Here is a 17,083-nt window from a genome sequence, read left to right as displayed (position 1 = left end):
AAATTGGTTGCACCGAGATGAAAACCTAGATCAACTTAATGAATTCGGTGAGACCGAGTGTGATGAGTTGGTCTGACCGAGATGCATTAAGAGGTTTTGGAAGTTTAAGCCCTTGACGGATCGGTGGCTCCGAGTGCTCCTCACCTGGAGGGTACGAATTCGACTTGTTCAAGCTTTGTGATGTAGCATGAATGGAGTTTGAGACGAGAAAAGCATAGATAGCTAGAGGGAGTACTTAGGAATTCGTGTCCATCCATTTGGCAAAAAGAAAAACCAAACAATCAAAGCTACAAATGGATGTCCTCAAATGGAGAAAATTATGCAACCAACATGCTCACACAATAAGATATCAAATGAAATATGTGGCAAAGCATGCATAAACACTCTAGCATCTATCAAGCAATTGGTGATGACTAGGTCATCTATGTATGAGTATATTGACTGAGGAGTCAGATGAGAACATTTGGTCGTAGGTCATACTCATCGTTTAAGCACAAGTGGGGTTACCACTTTTACATAAAGCATTGTTGTGTTCCCATCATTTGAGTTGCTTTAGCTCAATTCTTAGAGAAAAGCTCCCCTAGATGTGATATCCCCCCTAAGAGGGATGAACTAACCTTGGGTTTTGTCGATGATGACTTCATGTAGGTGTTGCAGATGTGGATGCTCAATGTTGATGTAGATCATTTGGAGCAATCCATTGGAGTGAGTTGCACTTTCAATACCTACATGGGTTAGTCCATGAAAGCATTAGGTTACCTTGTCCCTTGTCTTACCAACAAGAGGGTTTGTGACTCCTTGAACTAGTGCAAAATATGGAAGTTGATTGCACTTGTCCTTGCCAAAATGAATATGAGTGAAGTATTTTGGCGGAGTCACCCTCAAGAACTCTCTAGTTATTCTTCTTTGGAAACCACATCAACTTGATGAGAATCCTTGGAGTTGTAGTCGTACTTGATGAAGTAGAACTTGATGTAGTCTTTGGAACTCACTTGACCAAGGCCTTTGGAGCTTCTTCAAATGAATCAATCTCTTCTTGAAGCTTGTCCTTGCCTTTTAGCTTGTGGTCTTGTGGTGGAAGATCATCTTGAGCTTGTGTTCCCTTGAAAGAAGTAGGGTCATACTTCTCTTATTGAGGAACAAACTTCGTCTTGGGGTATTGATCTTCTTCCCACTCAGCTCCATTGTCATTGAACTTCCGTTCAAAACCAACACCTTGATTCTTCCGGTGCCTTCCTTGCTTGCGTACAATTTCCTCAAATTGCTTGCTTCCGGCAAGGCTCTTGTAAACACCTTTCTCTATAATTCCCTTCAATAAGCTATTTTCTTGCTCAAGTGCAACTTGGCTAAGAGAATCATTAGTGGAATCAAGAGAACTACTAGAAGCAACAATATTGGATTTAACATGATTATTGTTACTACTAGAAGAAGAATATTTCTTGCTCTTGTTGCTAGATTTTACTTGTGGCATGTAAGTAGACAAGAGTAAATGCTTGGCAATGTAAGAAGAACTTTTCTTTCGAAGATCATCATTGATTGCTTTTAAGAACCCATGCTCTTGCTCTAGGTTGAGCTTCTCAAATCGTAGCTTCTCATGAGTCTTTAAAAGCTCTCAATGATCCTCTAAGGTAGTTTCATGAGCTAACTCAAGAGTGTTTAGTTCTTTAGTTAGAAACTCAATCTCCTTCTTATCATTGTCATTCGTTTTATCTTGATTAGCATGATTAATAGCAATTTCATCATAGTTTTCATCACTAGTGTTGTCAACAAGTAAATCATCATCACCTAGCAAATCATCTTCATCACTATTGAAATCAACATACTCGGGGTGTGATAACTTTGGGCCTTTAGCCATGAAGCATCTTACAATTCCTTCATTTTGTGAATCGAACATGTCATAGGAGTTGTATGGCACAAGTGCAAGATCGGCAACACCTTCATCTTGAGTATATTCGGAGTCGGAGTGATAACTTCTCTCGGTGTAGTTGTCGGAGTCAGAACCGGATACACATTCACTAACATGAGCTTGATGTCTTCATCTTATGTATCTCTTTGATGACTTGTCCTTCCTTTCTGAATCCTTGCTTCTACGAGAGGGTCTTCATTCATAACGATCATCTATACTCATTCTCTCTCTTGGAGGTGATTCTGTTAGGAAACGTAGGATGCAATTTCAAAAAAATTCCTATGCTCACGCAAGATCTATCTAGGAGATGCATAGCAACGAGAGGGTAAGAGTGTGTCTACGTACCCTCGTAGACCGAAAGCAGAAGCATTTGACAACGCGGTTGATGTAGTTGAACTTCTTCTTGTTCCGGTCGATCAAGTACTGAACGTACGGCACCTCTGAGTTCTGCACACATTCAGCTCGACGACGTCCCTCGAACTCTTGATCCAACAAAATGTTGAGGAAGTAGATGAGTTCTGTCAGCACGACGGTGTGGTGACAGTGATGGTGAAGTGATCCGCACAGGTCTTCGCCTAAGCACCACGAGAATATGACTGAGGGTGTAATCTGTGGAGGGGGCGTCGCACACAACTAACAAATGTTGTTGTGTGTTCTAGTAGTGCCCCCCTCATATATATAGGTTGGACAGGAGTAGAGGCATCCAAGGGGCGCCCCAAGTAGGAGGAATCCTACTTGGGATCCTCCCAATTCGGCCCCCCTTTCCTTTTTACCGGAGGGGGGAAGGAAAGAGAGAGGGGGAGGGAAGGAAGGGGGCGAATCCTCCCCTTTCCTTCTCCCTTCCCCTCTTTCCTTCTCCTCCTATTTCGGCCTACGTGGAGGCGCATCAGCCCCTTGTGGGCTGGTCCGTCCCTCTCTTGGCCCATAAGGCCCATATCTTTGCCGGGGGTGCCCGGAACCCCTTTCGGTGACCCAATATGTACCCAATACCCTCTGGAACACTTCCGGTGTCCGAATACTATCATCCTATATATCAATCTTTACCTCTCGACCATTTCGAGACTCCTCGTCATGTCCGTGATCTCATCCGGGACTCCGAACAACATTTGGTCACCAAATCACATAACTCATACAATACAAAATCGTCATCGAACGTTAAGCGTGGGGACCCTACGGGTTCGAGAACTATGTAGACATGACCGAGACACCTCTCCGGTAAATAACCAACATCAGAACCTGGATGCTCATATTTGTTCCCACATATTCTACGAAGATCTTTATCGGTCAAACCGCATAACAACATACGTTATTCCCTTTGTCATCGGTATGTTACTTGCCCGAGATTCGATCGTCGGTATCTTCATACCTAGTTCAATCTCGTTACCGACAGGTTACTTTACTCGCTTCGTAATACATCATCATGTAACTAACTCATTATTTACTTTGCTTTCAAGGCTTCTTATGATGTGCATTACCGAGAGGGCCCAGAGATACCTCTCCGATACTCGGAGTGACAAATCCTAATCTCGGTCTATGCCAACCCAACAAACACCTTCGGAGATACCTGTAGAGCACCTTTATAATCACCCAGTACATTGTGATGTTTGATAGCACACAAGGTATTCCTCCGGTATCCGGGAGTTGCATAATCTCATAGTCGAAGGAATATGTATTTGACATGAAGAAAGCAATAGCAATAAAACTGAACAATCAATATGCTAAGCTAACAGATGGGTCTTTTCCATCACGTCATTCTCCTAATGATGTGATCATGTTCATCAAATGGAAACACATGTCTATGGTTAGGAAACTTAACCATCTTTGATTAACGAACTAGTCTAGTAGAGGCTTACTAGGGACACAATGTTTTGTCTATGTATCCACACATTTATCAAGTTTCCGGTTAATACAATTCTAGCATGAATAATAAACATTTATCATGAATAAGGAAATATAAATTAACAACTTTATTATTGCCTCTAGGGCATATTTCCTTCAGATTCCTCTCTTTTACTTCTCCTTTTAGGTGAGTCATCTCTTCTTTTGTAGGTTTCTGTACACTCACTAGAGTAGTGTCCGGGTCTTCCACAATTGTAGCAATTGTGATCATGACTAGAAGATCTTTTGTCATTGTAGGACCTTGACTTGGAACTTCTCTCTTTGCTTCTACTCTTGTAGAACTTATTGAAGTTCTTCACCATTAAGCTCAATTCTTCATTGAAGACTTGTTTCTCACTTGATGTTGTACGAGCATCACATGAAGCTTTGTAAGCACCACTAGACTTGTTGTGAAGCTCTTCCTTATCCTTGAGTGACATCTCATGAGCAACAATTCTACCAATGACTTTCGTTGGCTTGAGATCTTTGTAATTGGGCATCATTTCGATCAAGGTGCACACAGTATCATATTTTCCATCCAAGGCTCTTAGGATCTTCTTGATGATGAATTTGTCGGTCATCTCTTCGCTTCCTAAGCCGGCAATCTCATTTGTGATGAGAGCAAGCCTAGAGTACATTTCAGTGAATCCTTCACCATCCTTCATTTTGAACTTTTCAAGTTGACTTTGAAGCACATCCAATTTGGATTCCTTGACGGACTTGGTACCTTCATGCATATCAACCAAAGTATCCCAAATTGCCTTTGGATTCTCAAGGCAGCTGATTTTGTTGAATTCTTCGGGGCACAATCCATTGAAAAAAATATCGCAAGCTTGAGCATTGTATTGCAACATCTTCAATTCTTCCGCGGACGCTTCACGATCCGGTTCTCTTCCATCCTCAAAATATTCACCTTGCAAGCCAATAAACACAATAGCCCAAACAGCGGGGTTATGACCAAGAATATACATTTTCATCTTATGCTTCCAACCAGCAAAATTAGTATCATCAAAGTAAGGACCTCTACGGTGGTAATTTCCCTCGCTAGACGCCATACTCTCCTAGGTTGTGAAACCAAGGCTATAATCACCAAATCTATGGAAATCAAGGCAAATGGAGACCAAAGCTCTGATACCACTTGTAGGATCGAAAGTAGGTCTAGAGGGGGGTGATTAGACTACTTGACCAAATAAAAATCTAGCATTTTTCCCAATTTTAAGTGTTGGTAGATTTTGGCAACTGTCACAAGTCAAGCAATCAACCTACACATGAAATTCTAAGAGTGTAGCAACAGAAAGTAAAACATTGCATATGAAGGTAAAGGGAAGGGTTTGGAGAAGGCAAACGCAATGTAGACACGGAGATTTTTGGCGTGGTTCCGATAGGTGGTGCTATCGTATGTCCACGTTGATGGAGACTTCAACCCACGAAGGGTAACGGTTGCGCGAGTCCACGGAGGGCTCCACCCACGAAGGGTCCACGAAGAAGCTCTTCACAAAGTAGGCGATCTCCTTGCCCTTACAAACTCCTTGGTTCAACTCCACAATCTTGTCGGAGGCTCCCAAGTGACACCTACCCAATCTAGGAGACACCACTCTCCAAAAGGTAATAGATGGTGTGTTGATGATGAACTCCTTGCTCTTGTGCTTCAAATGATAGTCTCCCCAACACTCAACTCTCTCTCACACACACAAATTTGGCTATGGTGGAAAGATGATTTGAGTGGAAAGCAACTTGGGGAAGGCTAGAGATCAAGATTATTGTGGTTGGATTGGAATGTCTTGGTCTCAACACATGAGTAGGTGGTTCTCTCTCAGAAATGGGTAGTGGAAGTGTAGGCACGTTCTGATGGCTCTCGCACAGGTATATATAGCCTCCACACAAATCCCAACCGTTACACACATTTGACCCAACTCGGTCAGACCGAATAGAAGAACTTGGTGAGATCGATTCAGTTCAAAATGTGAATGTTAGGAATCTCGGTGGGACCGACATGATCAACTCGGTGGGACCGATGTGCTAGGGTTAGGGCAAAACCTCATATCATTGAGACCGATTGCATAAACTCGGTGAGACCGATTTCAGCAATGAGCAAACAGAGAGTTGGTTAAGCAAACTCGATGGGACTGATTGCACATTTCGGTGAGACCAAAATAATTACAACAAGCAACAGAGAGTTTGCAAGGCCATCTCGGTGAGACCGAGATCCCGATCGGTGAGACCGAATTGACTAGGGTTTCTGGCAGTGGCTATGTCAACTGAACTCGGTGGTGCCGGATAGATCAAATTGGTGTGGCTGAGTTTGAATTTTAGGTTTTGGACATATGTGGAAATGAGAAAGTGGCTGATGGTTTTGGAGCAATATCACTAATCACTTTGAGCAACTAGACCATTAAGCAACACCTCACCCCCTTTTAATAGTATTGGCTTTCCTATGGACTCAATGTGATCTTGGATCACTAAAATGAAAATGAAGAGTCTTGAGCCTTTGCCAATCTTTGTCCTTAGCATTTTGAGGGGTCCACATGCCTAGTCCATGCCATGCCAATCACTGAACTTTCTAAAATGTTTATCTTGAATGAATATTAGTTCAATGAGCTATATGTTGTTATGAATTACCAATACCACCCGGGGATTAGTTGCACTTTCGGAACGGGTTTCCATCAGATGACTCGGACTGCCAGGCCTCTTGTACAGTGTCCATGAAGGCTTCAACCCTAGGCCAGAAGCTCTCAAACTTGAAGCGCCGCCCCGACTGGAAGTCAGAGTAACAATCAATAGCTGATCTCATAAAACTTTTCATGATCAAGTAACAATCAATTCACAAGTTAAAGCATAGACCATAAACTTTCTTGAAAACTAACAAACTATATTCTTAGTCATTAAACATTTGCAATTCATCTTATTTTCAGGAAGGGTCTATGTAAGAGCTTTGATTTATCAAATTCCACATACTCAACTATCATATAGTCTTCCATGATTGCTCACACTCAAAGCATATTTTTAGAACAAATAGCATCCATCAAACATAGAGAAAGATAGTGTCTTAATGTTTCGCCTCCCAACTTATTTATCATATAGATAATTGTCAACAATAATAATTCATGATTAAATATATTTGAATGGCCATATATTCTTGGATCTTTCCCCACCACATGATACTTCCAACTAGAGAATAATTGAGGTTGAAATGAGAAGGAATACTACTGACTCTTGCATAAAAGTAAAAGATAGGCCCTTCGCAGAGGGAAGCAGGGATTTGAAAAGGTGCCAGAGCTCGAAGCTTTTAAAACAAAGATGAATATATTTTGAGAGGTATGATTTCATTGTCAATGTAACGACTGAGAGTTCCCAATATCCTCCATGCTAGACACATTGTAGGCGGTTGCCAAACAAAAAGGTAAAGTTTTTACCCCCCCCCTCCACCAACAAACACAAGCCATGGCGATCCGAATCCTCGGGTGCCCTCCATACCAACAACGATCCGGGGGAGTTTTGTTTCATTATTTTGATCATAGGACTGGGCATCCCAATCACCGGCCACTTTCTCGTGAATGACAAGAGAATAGACACTCATCGTGAGAATAACCGACCTAGCATGGAACATACTGACCGCCCCCTGTTGCTTCATGAGCTAGCTTACAAAACGGATTATTATTTGAAGATTTAGAGTTTGGCACATGCAAATTTACTTGGAACGGCCGATAAATACCGCATATAGGTAGGTATTATGGACTCATATGGAATAACTTTGGGTTTAAGGAAGTGGATGCACAAGCAATATTCCCGCTTAGTATAGGTGAAGGCTAGCAAAAGATCCTACGCAAGCACCACATGTTGGAGGATCCATAACAATATAACTTCTATACAAATATACCCAAACATAACTCATTACGTTGTCTTCGTTATCCAACTCCAACTAATTTGCTCAAGTTTGAAAATAATTAATGGGGTTCACAATCATAGAAGATGTGCAAAATAGTATATTTATATGTGGTATCTCTCTTCCTTCAATATTCTTTCGTGAATTGTTCAAGTGACAAATGCTGTGTTAGCTAACTTTCAATAAATTTTACCACCTATACTTCTTATATGTGAAGTCATTATTCCCCATGGGATAAGCATATGAAACATATATAATTTTAGATTCATGATATTCAATTCATTCAACCATTTACTCATCGGATATAAGTGAAGCATGAGAGTAAATGACAAACTACTCCAAAAAGATAAAGTGAAGATTAATGAGTAGTCAAATAATTAAGTAGCTATATGAAGACTCTCTCTCATTAAAAAAATATATCTAAGTATTTTATTAAAAATGGAAAGCTAAACAAAATATAATGATATTCCAAGGATAGCACATATCATGTGAAGAAGCAAAAACTTAGGCTCAACCAAAATTGATCGATCATTGTTGATGAAGAAAGGTGGGATGCCAACCGGGGCATCCCCTAGCTTAGATGCTTGAGACTTCTTGAAATATTAACTAGGGATGCCTTGGGCATCCCCAAGCTTGAGCTCTTGTGTCTCCTTAATTCCTCTCATATCACGGTTTTCCTAATTCTTAAAAAAACATCCACACAAAACTCAACAAGAACTCGTGAGATAAGTTAGTACAAATCAATGCAAAACCGTACCATTCTCTACTCGTGAGATACGTTAGTATAAATCAACACCTATGCATAGATTACCCCAATGTCACCTCGGGAATCCGTGAGTTGAGCGTCAAAACATACATCAAGTGAATCAATATAGTACTCCATTGTAACCATGAGTATCCATATGCAAGACATACATCAAGTGTTCACAAATCCAATATTCAGTCCAACATAACGGAACCTCAAAGAGCAAGACTCAATTCATCACAAGAAGGTAGAGAGGGAATAACACCATAAGATCTAAATATATTGACAAAGCTCGCGGTACATCAAGATCGTGTCAAATCAAGAACACGAGAGAGAAAGATCAAACACATAGCAACTAGTACATACCCTCAACCCCGAGGGTGAACTACTCCCTCTTCATCATGATGGCCGTCAGGATGATGAAGATGGCCTCCGGTGACGATTTCCCCCTCCGGTAGGGTACCGAAACGGGGTCCCGATTGGTTTTTCGTGGCTACAGAGGCTTGCGGTGGCGGAACTTCTCATCTAGGATTCTTTTCGAGGGTTTTGGTATTTATAAGAATTTTTGGCGTCGGTCTCACATCAAGGGGGTGCCCGAGGGCCCACAAGCCAGGGGCTAGGGGGTGAGCGCGCCCCTAGTCTTGTGGCCTCCTCGGCCACTTCCTGGCCCAGCTCCGGTGTTTCGGGGGTCTCTTTTGGTCCATAAAAAATCACCGTAAATTTTTAGCCCATTCCGAGAACTTTTATTTTTGCACAAAGAACGACACCACGGTAGTTCTGCTGAAAACAGCGTCAGTCCGAGTTAGTTCTAATCAAATCATACCAAAACCATATAAAATTGTTGTAAACATGACATGAATACTTGATAAATTATAGATACATTGGTGACGTATCACCATCCATCCACCTGCAGTTCCTCTGCACTCCCAACCGAGCCCTAGTGCCCCTAACAGCACCCCCAGGAAGATCACAACGCGAACAGCGCTGCTGCCGCCAGATCCGAAGAGGATTTAAGGTTTTCACTTGACCGGGTATCGGGGTGGGTAGATTGGGCCCTCAGCTGCGCCTTCATGAAGGAAAGAGGCGCCCATGGGCATCGCCACTGCCGGGCCGGCCAGACCGGCCAAGGTTTCCCCCGGACCCAAAGTACACCACCAATGCTCAGCATCACCGGAGCCTGCAGCCGCAAACCACCGGGAGGACGAGAGAGGCAGCAGGAGAAAGGGGAACCTCCAGATCTGACGCATCGGAGCACCGCGCCACGACCAGATTCCACCAACGACACGGTGCGCGCGCTGCCGAGCACGCTGGCCAGCGTCGCTTGCAGACGTCGCGAGCCGCCAAACGACGCCGCCTTGTCGACAAGGCCGCCGCCCTGAAGGATCCGCGGGCCACGTATGCGATACTCTCGCCCTCGGGCTAACGGGATCGATCCCCTCGCCACCTTCCCCGACGCCCGCGCGGGCTTTCCTGGCGGCCATCTTCGATGGCGGCGAGGGAGGGAAAGGGAACGGCGCGGCGAAAGATCTAATCGCCCCCGAGTCGCCCCTACAAATGGAAGAGAGTTTCACTTCCCGCCTCTGCACCAACTAGGGATGCATACAACCATTTTAGTATGAGTACTAAGATAAATATGATCCCTAGAATTTTTTAAAATGAGTATCAAGATATTTCTTGGTGAGTGGTTTCACCACACACCAAGCTTGATCCTCAATAAATGGGAAAAAACCCTTGTGCACCGCCTGCCAATTCTAGGAATTAAATTCGGGTTATTAGACTGCACAACCGCATGCTCAACCACTGAGCCAAGGCTCTCTTTGCAAAAAAAAAAAATTGGGAGAGAATTTCACTTCCTCAACCTCCGCACCAATCAGGGATGCATACGGCATTTTAAGTATGAGTACTAGGATTTTTAATTTCAGTTACTCACCGAGCCTAGTCTTCAATAATAAATGCATGAGTACCAGGAAAGCATGATCCTTAAGAATAAATAGAAACCTAAATTCGCCTCCGTGAGGATTTAAATCCAGGTGTTGGTTTTCTGTACATCCACTCCTCCGACCAGTCACTACCGGACTCGCGGTCTATGCCTACGGCCAAGGGCCGTCGGCATAGGCCCCCAAGCCGTCGGCATAGGTCTATGCCTACGGCTGCCGTCGGCATAGACCCGTCGGCGTAGATATCGTCAGCGTAGTCTTGTCAGACCGTCGGCATAGTAAAGCCGTCGGCATAGGGGCCTATGCCGACGGCCTGGCGTCAGCCGTCGGCATAGTATAGCCGTCGGCAGTCTTTTTCGTCTGACGGCAACGGACGACGCCGTCAAAAATGGGGACGAATCATGCAAGGCCACGTGGCAGGGCTATGCCTACGGTAAAGCCGTCGGCATAGATTCTATGCCGACGGCTTTACCGTAGGCATAGCCCTGCCACGTGTCTTCTTCTGGTTACTCCTGGCAGCAGAGGTATGCCTACGGCTTTTGTACGCCGACGGCCAGAACCAGGCTGTCGGCATATCTCCGGAGAAGCCGACGGAGGCCGTCGGCATTGTTCTGGCCGTCGGGGTATGGCCCTGTTCCGGTAGTGAGTTGAGCTAGGCTCACTCACGCAACGAGATTGACATCGCAGCTTGGCTACTTGCCGTGCATCGTGCACATCAACATTCCATCGAACACGTCATCTACAAGAGCCCGTGTATCTGCTTCTGGATGATTTTGTACTAATTTGAGCCCACGCAAGTTAATGGACTGGGTGGCTGCACTTTTGCATTTGCCAGGCTTGTGTATGAAGGTGAACCCAAGACGCAAGTCTGTGCACTGCAAGTGTCATGATCTCTTTTTCCATATGCATGCAGGGTGTGGCGTTTTCAGTTTTGCTCTAGCTCTTTTGGGGGTACTTCTTTCCACGACCCCGATTCGACATCGATACCATCACTTTGCTTTGCAGCAATCGCGATCAGCGCGTCTGAGGTGTTAAGTTGTCCTCTTCTTCTTCAACTGCCATGATGTTATCGCGATCAGCGCGTCTGTAGCCTAGTGGCAAGAGAGCGCAGTGACGTCTCCAGCAACCAGGGTTTGAGCCACGTCAGGGACGAATTTCTGGTTTCTCACAAGGGATGCTTCTCCTATATCAATAAACCATGGGTGCTAGTGCCCATGAGTTTCATCTTTTTTTTTAACTGCCATGATGTTACGGCGTAGGTCGTCGCCGCAGACCGCATCCGTCACCTCTTTCTAAGCTTGGCGCCTATAAATGGCCGGATGCCCGTGATCTTCCTCTCCACCACCCGCGCATGTGGCATGCACTTGATCCACGATAGCTACTTTGTACACAACGTGACATTGCAATGGACATGAGCACTGCCAACACCGATCCGCCTCCGTCTTCCGGCAAGACAAGCTTCCTCAAGACTTGTATCAATGGAATCAATGCGCTCTCAGGTTAATCCCTAGCTAAATTTCTTCCTCTGTTATCTGAACGATCCTAATTTTAATTTCAGAAACAACTAGCTGGATCGATCTATATATACAGCCCAATGCTATTGCAAGCTAGTAGTTCAAGAAGCACTTGTCACCTGTATGTACACATTTTGATGCATGCATGATGCATGCACTTGATTAATTAATTGTTTGTTTGTGCTTGTGCGTACGTTCACCCATGCATGCAGGGGTCGGGCTGCTGTCGATTCCCTACGCACTGTCTCAGGGCGGATGGCTGAGCCTGATCGTCTTCATGGCCATCGCCGTCATCTGCTTCTACACCGGGCTTCTCCTGCAGAGGTGTATGGACTCCAGCTCGCTCGTCAACACCTACCCGGACATCGGAGCCCACGCCTTCGGCCGGAGAGGCCGCGTCATCGTCGCCACCTTCATGTACCTCGAGCTCTACCTCGTCGCCATCGACTTCCTCATCCTGGAGGGGGATAACCTGCACAAGCTCTTCCCGGCGGCGAGCTTCCGGCTCGGCGCGCTCCGTGTCAGCGGAAAGCAGGCGTTCGTGCTGGCGGCCACGCTGGCCGTGCTGCCGACCACGTGGTTCAGCAGCCTCAACGTGCTCGCCTACGTCGCTGCCGGTGGTGCGCTGGCGTCCGTTCTTCTCATCGCCGCCGTCCTGTGGGTCGGGGTGTTCGACGGCGTTGGGTTCCGCGAGAGGGGCAGGCTGGTGCGTTGGGACAGCATGCCCAGCGCCATGAGCTTGTATTCCTTCTGCTTCAGTGGCCATGCCGTGTTTCCCATGATATACACGGGGATGAAAGACAGGAAGAGGTTCCCCATGGTACGTAGGTCCAGTTGCAATGTTACGTTGAGTTCTTGCTTGAAATCATCCCATGATTCATTATTTGCTACACTATATGTGTGATTCGTAAAAAGAAAAAGATGATTTGCTACATGAATATATGTGAATTTATCAGTGCCCGGACATTTTACATTTGCTTCACGCCGCGCAGGTGCTGTCGCTGTGCTTCATCGTGAGCACACTCAGCTACGGCTTGATGGGCATCGTCGGGTACCTGATGTACGGCGACACGCTCAAATCCCAGATCACCCTCAACGTCCCGTCGGCGAGCGTGGCCGCCAAGGTGGCCATATACACCACGCTGGTGAACCCGCTGGCCAAGTACGCGCTGGTGGTCGCCCCCGTCGCCGAGGCCGCCGAGGGCGCGCTGGGCGTCGGCAAGAGCGCGCCCTTCCGCGCGCTCGTCAGGACGGTGCTCGTCGTCGGCACGGCTGTAGTCGCGCTGGCCGTGCCCTTTTTCGCCGACGTCGTGGGCCTCACGGGCGCTCTCCTCAGTTGCACGGCGACCATGCTGCTGCCGTGCCTCTGCTACCTCAAGGTCCGGTCAAAGATCGGCGGTGACAGGGGTATGGGGCTGGAGACTGCAGCTTGCCTGGCCATTGTCGCGATTGGCACCGCGATTGTTGGGCTGGGAACCTACAGTTCCGTGAAGCAGATTATACGCAAGTTATGATTAACACAAGCAAAAATGCAGATTGTACCGCGATGAAAACTTACGGACGTGATTTCTACTATAATATTTCTCCTCTGAATTTAGCTTGTGCCTTCTCCTCTTTCAGTTCGATGTTGCAGCCTCATCCTGCAAGTTTAATGTCATAAAATTAGTCCCTAGGTGTAGCAAAACAATCGAAACGTCTTAGAGCATCTCCAACAGCCGCACAAAAATCTCGCGCCCAATAAAAATTATAGCACACCACTTTAGCATTTCTAATGCGTCGGGACCGACATTGCTTTAGCAGACGCCCAAAGACGCGCACCTAAAAAAACAGACAATGCAAATTATGAAACGCGCGCAATCTGGAGCCCAAAATATGCTGCGCGCGATAGCGTTTTTCAGCACGCCCGAAACTTTTTAGCGTTACAGCATTTGCTGGAGCTGTTCGGCGCCAAAAAGATGAATTTTTAGTGTGCGGAGCTCTTTTTAGACGTCTGGTAGAGATGCTCTTAGTTAACAATTGATGCATGGACTTGTGGGTCCTGCTGTCACGAGTAAATTGGTGCATGGACTTAATTCTATATGAATTTTTATTTTGCTAACCACAGACTTGTGGGTCCATAGCTTAATAAGTAGACTCAGGGCACCCCCTAAAAAAAGTAGAGTCAGGGCATTTGCGAGAATTGTTACTTTTCGGGCAATGCTATTCAGCAAATGTTCACTGGGATGGAATTTGCTAATGTTTTCCGCAGCAATTTATGTTGCTGGAGCGTGACAATTTCTTCTTCAAGCGAGTAAATTGTACAAATCATCATTTTGAAGACTAGATTTATGAAAAACAGTATAATATTCTTTTTGCAGAAAACATTATGTCTACGGTAATTTTTTTGTAGAAAAACACTGATTGGCGGATCGGGCTCGATTAAGTGAGATCATGACAAATCGGCCCTCCAGTCAGGCTGACGTGGCACCGCCAAGTAACGACGACGTTGGCTAACATTATCATCATGTGTGGCCCTGTGGGGTCCGCCAGTCATTGAAAGAAAAAATAAAAAATCCGATGCTCGTCAACTCCGCCGTTTGACAAATTCGTCCAGATCCGCTGCTGCTCGCCGCGTCGACCGCGTGCCGCGCCCGCTGCTTGCCACGGCCGCCGCGCCTCGCTGCTGCTGCACCCACTGCTCGCCGCGGCCGCCATGCCTCGCTGCTCGCCGCGCCCGCTCGGAGGGAGGCAGGCTCGCCCACTCGGGCTCCACGAGACGCCTGAGGGCGGCCAGGTCATTGCAGATGGCGAGGTGGTCGGGGAAGCAGGTCGCTATGCCAGGGTCGGCAAGTACATCGCGCGCCTTGCGGAGGGGCTCGCCGGAGTCGTCGGTGTCAAAGCCCGACAGTGCAAAGGCCTTGCACAGGCATGGGGAGGTGTGCGGGGAGACGGACGGGAGGGCGGCGAGCAGGCCGGCGAAGAAGGAGTGGGGGACGCACCCGCTTCTCACCGCGCCCGCTGCTTGCTCGCTGTCCGCGGCGCCCACCGCGCCCGTTGCCCGCCGCACCTGCCGCTCACTGCCGCTGCCCGTCCCAACCCCGACCGAGGTCGCCGTCGTCGCCCGTTCTGCCCCTAGATGAGGCAGAGCCCGCCATCGTCGTTGCCACACCGAGGCAGAGGCCTCCCCGCCGCCAGTGCTCCCCCGCGGATGCCATCCTCGAGCACGACCACCGCATCCCGCCGCCACCGTCCTTGACCTTCGTCGCCTGGTTGAGGCTCACAGCGGCAGCCTTTGTCCGCTAGCCTGTGCACTGCACGCAAATTGTTCGATGGAATGCCCTAGCGAGGCTTGTTAGACTGACAAGCGGCCCCCGTGTCCAACAAACGTTTACATGTAACAGTGTGAGAAATTGATGCCACGTCAGCCTGACTGGCGGGCCTCATTTGTCATAAACTCAATTAACTGAGCTCGATTTGCCAATCAGTGTTTTTTACAAAAGTTACTATAGACGTGATGTTTTCTGCAAAAAAATGTGTTGTACTGTTTTTTACAAATCTAGCCTTCAAAGTGGTTGTTTAGCGCAATTTACTCTCTTCAAGCAAACACGGCAAATTTCACAGCAAAATCCATTCATTTTAAGTTTGCCATGTGTTTATGAAGAAATTGTCATGTGCGTTTGGAGAACATGCCATAAAAAAGTGTTCGCAAATGTCATCCTCCCCGGGCAACTTGCCTCGCTGGTTATTGCGGTCCTATTTGTTGTAAAGAAATATGTGAATTATCGTTATCTATTATGAAAAATTGTGGCGAATCAATCTGTGGTTGGATGATTAGAGGGACTGTGGTATCCCCAGCCCACTAGGGTTCAAATTCTAGTACTCGCATTTATTTCTGGATTTATTTCAGGATTTCCGGCGAAGTGCATTCAGTGGGAGGAGACGTTCCGTCGACGACGAGGCGCCTACGGTGACTTCGTAAATCTCAAGATGATATGCCGACTCAGTCTTTCGGAGGTGCTCATAGGGGTAGGGTGTGCGTGTGTGCGTTCATAGGGGTGAGTGTATGCGCGTGTATATGAGCGCTTGTGTCTGCACTGATGTTCAAATTTTTTTTTATGGAAAATTGTGTTTTTTTTACATATATACTATTTTGTAGTTGGTTGAATTCTTTTGGGCTTCATTCGAACTTATCTCCGCTCGATTCAGCATCGCGTTTTTTGGGTCAACCATCTTTGTTGTCTGCCGAAGTTAGCATGGTGTTATTCGGTTTGCCCCTTGAGCGACACGCTCTTTGTATTTTTTGTGTCCTTATTTTTGAATAATTTCTCTCTCTCATTGCTCTATCCATCTTGAATCTCTCAAAGTCGAGGCAGATGTGAGTGAGAACGACAGAGTGGAGGGAGGGAAGTCGACTTTCATGGTGATTTCAACGTCTAAGTCATTAATTGTTGTGGATTTCAGCTAAAGTGTCTCTATTGAGGTCAAATTTAGCTTACGATTGTTACCTTCATGTTCGTTTTTAGATCTCATTCGTGTTTATCTCTCCATTATTTCCCCATTCAATCCTTTTTGTGAGTATTTTTTATGGCTTTCCATGCATCTCGTAGGTTGGTAGATTGTTGGTATCTTGTTCATCATAGGGATTTGGGGTTCTTCAGTTGCCTTGCAAATTTTTTAGGTTGATTTATAGATTTTTCCATTCATCTTATCATGCTTCTCTCCCTAGATGTATGCATGGTATTATCATATTGTTTGTGTATGATTCGAGGTTCTTTCGTTTCTTACATTTCGCTTGATTTTCTCCTTTTTTAATAAGCTGGTCATGTATCTCTTGTTAGCATTGAGCCAGACGGTCTTGTTAGGGTAATTTGCGTCGTGTTCATGGGTTTGTTATGGAGCAAGTGTGAGTGGTTGTAGTACGTAATGCTTTGTTGCACATGCTTTAAGGCACTATCTATCATATTAATAGCTATCTTCATTTCTGCTTTTACCTTCATAGGTTCTATAGTTAGGCTGTTGTATGTAGTTCTCTTCATGTATGTAAGTTCTTAGTTTGTACATTGTATTGTTATTTCTTTTGTTTGACATGACTTTTTGGTTCATGGTACTCATATTTCAGTAGGCTAATGTGCTGGATGAATATGTGTGTATTCACTTGTGTAGTGTTTATATTTATATGAAATTTTCTATCGGCCCTAGATGAATTATTCTTGAAAATTGTAGCTACTTCTTTGCAGATCC

General features: G+C 45.8%; 1 protein-coding gene across 1 annotated transcript; it reads left to right on the top strand.

Annotated features, from left to right (window-relative positions):
- Positions 1-11,601: 11,601 nt before the first annotated feature.
- LOC123189039 (amino acid transporter AVT1I) lies at positions 11,602-13,450 on the top strand. The gene is made up of 3 exons (XM_044601358.1): positions 11,602-11,848; positions 12,076-12,683; positions 12,856-13,450. Exons 1-3 carry the CDS (start codon positions 11,755-11,757, stop codon positions 13,375-13,377), a joined length of 1,224 nt encoding a protein of 407 aa, XP_044457293.1. The 5' UTR covers positions 11,602-11,754; the 3' UTR covers positions 13,378-13,450.
- The last annotated feature ends 3,633 nt before the right edge of the window (positions 13,451-17,083 follow it).

This window comes from Triticum aestivum, chromosome 2A, assembly GCF_018294505.1.
Source record: "Triticum aestivum cultivar Chinese Spring chromosome 2A, IWGSC CS RefSeq v2.1, whole genome shotgun sequence".
Taxonomy (NCBI): Eukaryota; Viridiplantae; Streptophyta; class Magnoliopsida; order Poales; family Poaceae; genus Triticum; species Triticum aestivum.
The sequence above is the reverse complement of the archived record's forward strand: the minus strand, read 5'-3'. Positions and strand labels throughout refer to the sequence as shown.

What these genes read in the sequence shown, in the direction of transcription:
- LOC123189039 (XM_044601358.1), top strand. Translation starts at nt 11,755, where the DNA reads ATGGACATGAGCACTGCCAACACCGATCCGCCTCCGTCTTCCGGCAAG. An exon ending in TGGAATCAATGCGCTCTCAG is followed by an intron (nt 11,849 to 12,075) that starts GTTAATCCCTAG and finishes CCATGCATGCAG; the next exon opens with GGGTCGGGCTGCTGTCGATT. An exon ending in ACAGGAAGAGGTTCCCCATG is followed by an intron (nt 12,684 to 12,855) that starts GTACGTAGGTCC and finishes CACGCCGCGCAG; the next exon opens with GTGCTGTCGCTGTGCTTCAT.